Consider the following 6,278-nt stretch of genomic DNA (forward strand, 5'->3'; position numbering starts at 1 on the left):
ATGTCTTTCAACACAACATACGTTGGAATAATTGTCACTAATTAACACAAGGAGCGATGCATCATTTGTGGTGACAACATGTTTACTGTAGACTTGTTTCTATCTGCAACATTCTGAAAGTTTCACATCATTGATACAGTCATGTCAGTTTCCTGTCTTGAAGGACGAGGGGATGATGTCAAAATGGCTACCTTTTTTCCCTCTCTTCCACCCCCTCTTCTTTCCCTCCTTTCTACTGAGAAACTGTGGGAGAATAAAATCTCTGGATATCATGTGTTTGACTGGATGAACTTGTTCCCTGGCAGTGTCTAAGAGAGTCCTTATCCATTGTGTTCTCCCCCAGGTTGCAGGAGCTGACAGTCTGCTCAGAAGACACTGTGGATGTCCATGATATAGAGCTCATGCAGTACATCAATGTGGACTGCTCCAAACTTAAAAGAATGCTCCAAGGTAGCTACTCACTCACTCACTAAATTCTTTGTATGTCATACTACATGGATTTCTGAACTCCTGGATTCAGTTTTTTTTAAATCGTTTCTTGCTAATACTCTGTTACTTTTCACTACATCCTCTCAGAAACTGTATTAAAATTCAAAGCCCTGAAGAAACCTGCCCAACTTGCCGTCATTAACAGTTTGGAAAAGGTTTGTGCTCCAATATGTCTATATTCAGTGCTGCTGTTTTGTGTTTATGAAGTTTGTGTGTTATTATACACTACATGGCCAAAGGTATGTGGACACCCCTTCAAATTAGTGGATTCGGCTATTTCAGCCACACCCGTTGCTGACAAGTGAGCCGCGAAGTGGTAGGCCACACAAGCTCACAGAAATGGACCGCTGAGGTGTGTAGCGCGTAAAAATCGTCTGTCCTCGGTTGCAACACTCACTATCGAGTTCCAAACTGCCTCTGGAAACAATGTCAGCACAAGAACTGTTAGTCGGGAGATTTATGAAATGGGTTTCCATGTCCGAGCAGCCGCACACAAGCCTAAGATCCCCATGCGTAATGCCAAGCGTCGGCTGGAGTGGTGTAAAGCTCCCCGCCATTGGACTCTGGAGCAGTGGAAACGCATTCTCTGAAGTGATGAATCACGCGTCACCATTTGGCAGTCCGACGAATCTGCGTTTGGCGGATGCCAGGAGAACGCTACCTGCCCCAATGCATAGTGCCAACTGTAAAGTTTGGTGGAGGAGGAATAATGGTCTGGGGCTGTTTTTCATGGTTCGGACTAGACCCCTTAGTTCCAGTGAAGGGAAATTACATTTACGTTTTAGATTTTTTACATTTTAGTCATTTAGCAGACGCTCTTATCCAGAGCGACTTACAGTTTTAGTGAGTGCATACATTTTTCATACTGGCCCCCCGTGGGAAACGAACCCACAACCCTGGCGTTGCAAGCACCATGCTCTACCAACTGTGCTACAGCATACAATGACATTCTAGACGATTCTGTGCTTCCAACTTTGTGGCCACAGTTTGGGGAAGGCCCTTTCCTGTTTCAGCATGACAATGTCCATGTGCACAAAGGTCCATACAGAAATTGTTTGTCAAGATCGACGTGGAAGAACTTGACTGGCCTGCACAGAGCCCTGACCTCAACCTCATCGAACACCTTTGGGATGAATTGGAATGCCGACTGCGAGCCAGGCCTAATCGCCCAACATCAGTGCCCAACCTCACTAATGCTCTTGCGGCTGAATGGGAGCAAGTTCCTGCAGCAATGTTCAACATCTAGTGGGAAGCCTTCCCTGAAGAGTGGAGGCTGTTATAGCAGCAAAGGGGGGACCAACTCCATATTAATGCCCATGATTTTGGAATGAGATGTTCGACAAACAGGTGTCCACATACTTTTGTGTATTATTCATGGTTTTCACTACTGCCACCTCTTGGCTGCTGGTGAAATGTTTAAAATACAATTTTCCACTTTGAGGACATCACTAGGCAGGTTTCCATTGATCAAGGTTTATTAGACAAAAGCAGTGTCACAACATCAAAAATCATTGTGAAATGTGTAATGGAAACGGCAGGTATAGGAACAATGTTCTAAAGATCGACAACATTTTTATCTGTTCGACGGGTAGATTTTTCTTTTGTCTAACTTTCTTTATTGCGACAAATGATGATGGAAACAAAGTTTTTTAAATAAATGATGATTGCTGAATAATGTTAACGTTACGCGGGGCACTGTCCTGACTTTCAAGAATGCCTGAATTGCTTCGACTTGCTTTTCTGGTTGGCTGAATGCAAGTTTTACTATCCAATTATTTCAGATCTACAGGAGTGCAAGTTTCACCATGGCACAGACCATAACAATACATTGGCACATAGGAATTATTAGAATATGGCATTGGATCCATGCTGGCTTTTGCGGGCTACCTGAGACATGAAACAGATGGGTGGGAGGGCATACAGGCTGTCACCAGTTTATTAATGTGCAATTTGCCTAAATGGATAATTGAAACGCTTCAACCCCTTCATGTTTATTCGACACTAGGTTTTTGCGAAAACCTTTTTGCTTTTGTTTGGTGACGTTATTACGTCCAGCTGTTTTTATCGACACAAGACAGTTGAATGGAAATGCACCATAGCAGGCAATTTATCAATTTTCTATGCAAACGTTGTAAATGTCGCCAATAAATGACTGGACATGGAAACATAGCTACTCAGTTCAACCCCGTTCTGGAGAGGACACTGTTAAATGTTTTTGGTCTTCCCCAGGCCTTTTGGAACTGGGTGGAGAACTACCCTGATGAGTTTACTATGCTCTACCAGAGACCACAGACAGACATGGCTGGTCAGTATTCTCAATAGCCTTGTATTGGACTTAAACAGCATGCAGATACTATCATTACATGCAGTGTTTTTATTTATTTTTAAGTTCCATGTGAAATCTTCAGTCTCAAAGGGACTGTAGGGAACAGATCAGGACGATAGATAAGAAGTACGGTGAGTTTAGGGCTATCTCACACGTGTGTCTGTCTATGTCTGTCTGTCTGGCACGCCCTTTAGATGCTGCTGAGAGGCTGTTTGACCTGGTGGACAGCTTTGCTGAGAGTGCCAAGAGGAAGGCAGCGGTGTGGCCTCTACAGATCATCCTCCTCATCCTCTGTCCCGAGATCACACACATCATCTCCCGAGAGGTGGTGGAGGAGAGCAAGGCCAACAAGGTGAGATGAGAGAACACATACACACTGGGATGAAATAGGTAGTGTGACTGATAGTTACTTTCTCTCTCTTGCTACAGAGGCTGTTCCTGGAGAGCTTGAGGAAGGCCCTAGCAGGCCAGGGGTGCAGCAAGCAACTAACAGAGAGTGCAGCCATCACCTGTGTCAAACTGTGCAAGGCCTCCACCTACATCAACTGGGAGGACCACTCGGGCATCTTCCTCCTGGTGCAGTCCATCGTGGTGGACCTCAAGGTCAGAAAAACCAACCACTCTGTCGCACTTTGGGGGCTAGGGAACGCTACAGCAGTGGTGTCTGGGTTTTATGTTCGTCGTGGAGTAAAATTGACAGTCCTTTCTGTATAGAACATTTCTATCTATAACGTCCTGAATGGTAAACCCTGATTGATATGCCTACGGCTACCCCTTAGACTTTTATAGTGCAACTTTTGTGCTAGTGCTACCGCTATGGAGCTATAACCATTTTGCTAATACCTATCCAATCCTCTCAGACCTACACAAAGCCCCTTGCGGTAGGGTTAATTGTGAAATTGGTTGATTTGGAATATTGCAGACGGTGACATACAGCCTCCTCCACCTCCTATCTATCCCATCAGGCCCTGCTCTTCAAGCCCTTCTCTCGCGGGGCAGGCAGCCAGAACGCAGACGTGGACCTCATGATCGACTGCTTCGTCTCCTGTTTCCGTATCAACCCTCACAACAACCAGCACTTTAAGGTCAGTCTGCTCAGCTCAGTGCATCAGTAGAAAATGTGCAGACCATGTCTGAATGTTGCCTCTGTGATGATTTACCTCAGTGTCAAAGCGGCCATTTTGACAAAACATTGTGTCTTTATTAATCTCCTCAGGTTTGTTTGGCCTCTTCATCTACCTTTCACTTTGTTCTGGTCAATTCCCTGCACAGAATCATCACCAATGTACGTGTGTACCGTCTCCACTACTACTTACTACCAAGTTCATTCTAAGTACAATTGATAGGACAGTGTTGATTTCATTGGCCTTTCCCACAGCAGTGCAATATTAATGATCTTCTCTTCTATCCTCCTCTCCTTTAGTCTGATCTGGACTGGTGGCCTAAGATTGATGCAGTGTACTGCTACTCTGGAGAGCTGCGACTAATGTTCTCAGACACTCTGAGCCGAGTGATGCAAGGCCTTCACACACACGCCCCGCTACGCATGACGCCGGTGAGAAATGGACCACACGAGCACATTTACACTCACTGTCAACCAATCGTTTGAAACCCACTTACCTTTTGTTTTCTTGTATAAGCCAACCTCTTAGGAAAAGTATGTCTTAGTGACTCCTAAAGTTACAACTTCTCTCTCTGACAGAGTCTGACATTTAAAGAGAAGATGACCACCAGCCTTAAGTTCAAAGAGAAAAGCACAGATCTGGACACACGCAGCTACAAGTGCCTCCTCCTTGCCCTGGTCAAACTCATCCACGCCGACCCCAAACTCATGCTGCACGTAAGTCTGACACCAACCACCACATACATACTGAGACAATGTCCCTAGGCTCTGTGGGTGTATATGTTGTTCACCCATATGTCTGACTAGTTACACACAAGTGGAAGGGAGGGTGTATATGTTGTTCACCCATACATGCATGTTTAACATTGTGTGTGTGTTGTAGAACCCAGGGAAGCAGGCTCAGGAGATCCAGAGCAGCACAGCAGAGCTGATCGCAGGCCTGGTGCAGCTGGTGCCCTTGGTCAACACAGCCCAGCTCTCCCAGGAGGCCATGGAGGTCAGTTTACACTCCTTCTCTCTTTCTCTCTCACTCCGTCCACTCTGCTTCTTTTATTCTTTCTCATTCTGTCCACTTCAATTCTATTCCCTAGCATTGAATTGTCAATCAAGTAAGGCACATTTCTCCATATCTGTCTCTGTCTCTCCCTGCCCAGGCGTTGCTGGTGCTGCACCTGCCTGAGACCATTGAGCTGTGGAACCCTGAGGCCCCCATTGAAACCTTCTGGGACATCAGGTACAAGGACCTGGTTTAGTTCTGGGGGCTTTTCAGTCCAGAGATACTCCATGTTGACACACACTGGTCATGGATTCAATAGTAGTGACAGTCTTTAGGGGTGTGTGTTGAGATTCCATTGGGCTCTAACACCGGCCTATCCCATTGCAGCTCCCAGGTTCTCTTCCTGATCTGTAAGAAGCTGATTGGTCACCAGATGGTGAACAGTACAGAGGTGTTGAAGTGGCTGAGGGAGATCCTTATCTGCAGGAACAATTTCCTCCTAAAGAACAAGGTGAGGTCAGGGACTCTAACCTCATATGGGCTAGTTTCCCAGACACAGATTAAGCCTAGTCCTGGACTAAAAAGCACTTTCAATAGAGAATCTCCATTAAACATTATTTTTAGTCTAGTACTAGGCTTAGGTCTGGAAAATCGTCCAGAGTGTTTTGCAGTTATAAAAGTCAAATGGATGTGTTCGACATGTCTAAATGGTGGTCCTCTGTAGCTCAATTGGTAGAGCATGGCGCTTGTAACGCCAGGGTAGTGGGTTCGATCCCCGGGACCACCCATATGTAAAAATGTAGGCACACATCGCTTTGGATAAAAGCGTCTGCTAAATGGCATATTATATTATTATTATAAAATGTGTGTTGGACATGTTTAACTCCTCTCTGCTCTTCCAGGAGTGTGCCACCCAGGGCAGTGATATCCCCATCTGCAGACGGGCCCAGACCAAACTGGAGGTGTGTCTATACATGTTCCTGTGGAGCCCTGACGCCTAGGCCGTGCTGGTGGCCATGTCCTGCTTCAGACACCTGTGTGAGGAGGCTGACATCCGCTGTTCCACTGACGAGGTGCCCGTCCAGACCATCCTGCCTAACTACGCCACCTTCACAGAGTTCGCCTCCGTCAGCAACATGATGGCCACCGGTCAGTAAAAACACTGTTTTGTAGACCACTTTAACGTGGTCTGAGAGCCACTATTTAGGCCAACGGTTTCAGAAAATGACTCCGCTACGTGTTCCACTATGTGTTTGGTAGGACGCTCCACCCTGCAGAAGAGAGTGATGGCCTTGTTGAGAAGGATAGAGCACCCCACTACAGGAAACACTGAGGTGTGAAAG

At 46.0% G+C, this 6,278-nt stretch overlaps 1 protein-coding gene across 1 annotated transcript in view; it reads left to right on the top strand.

The window, feature by feature from the left end:
• The window catches only part of LOC311101985 (neurofibromin-like), a gene marked incomplete at its 3' end in the record, with an annotated part of 32,706 nt that extends 26,770 nt beyond the window's left edge, over positions 1–5,936 (top strand). The window contains exons 5-17 of the mRNA XM_084143213.1: positions 344–450; positions 577–644; positions 2,719–2,794; positions 3,010–3,167; positions 3,245–3,418; positions 3,781–3,900; positions 4,032–4,100; positions 4,239–4,370; positions 4,518–4,655; positions 4,822–4,935; positions 5,093–5,172; positions 5,323–5,446; positions 5,838–5,936. Of these exons, the coding sequence (XP_083999339.1) occupies positions 344–450; positions 577–644; positions 2,719–2,794; positions 3,010–3,167; positions 3,245–3,418; positions 3,781–3,900; positions 4,032–4,100; positions 4,239–4,370; positions 4,518–4,655; positions 4,822–4,935; positions 5,093–5,172; positions 5,323–5,446; positions 5,838–5,936 (1,459 nt within the window). The remainder of the gene's footprint in view (positions 1–343; positions 451–576; positions 645–2,718; positions 2,795–3,009; positions 3,168–3,244; positions 3,419–3,780; positions 3,901–4,031; positions 4,101–4,238; positions 4,371–4,517; positions 4,656–4,821; positions 4,936–5,092; positions 5,173–5,322; positions 5,447–5,837) is intronic.
• Between the last annotated feature and the right edge of the window lie 342 nt (positions 5,937–6,278).

Source organism: Coregonus lavaretus, assembly GCF_964263955.1.
Source record: "Coregonus lavaretus genome assembly, chromosome: 26".
NCBI classification, from domain to species: domain Eukaryota; kingdom Metazoa; phylum Chordata; class Actinopteri; order Salmoniformes; family Salmonidae; genus Coregonus; species Coregonus lavaretus.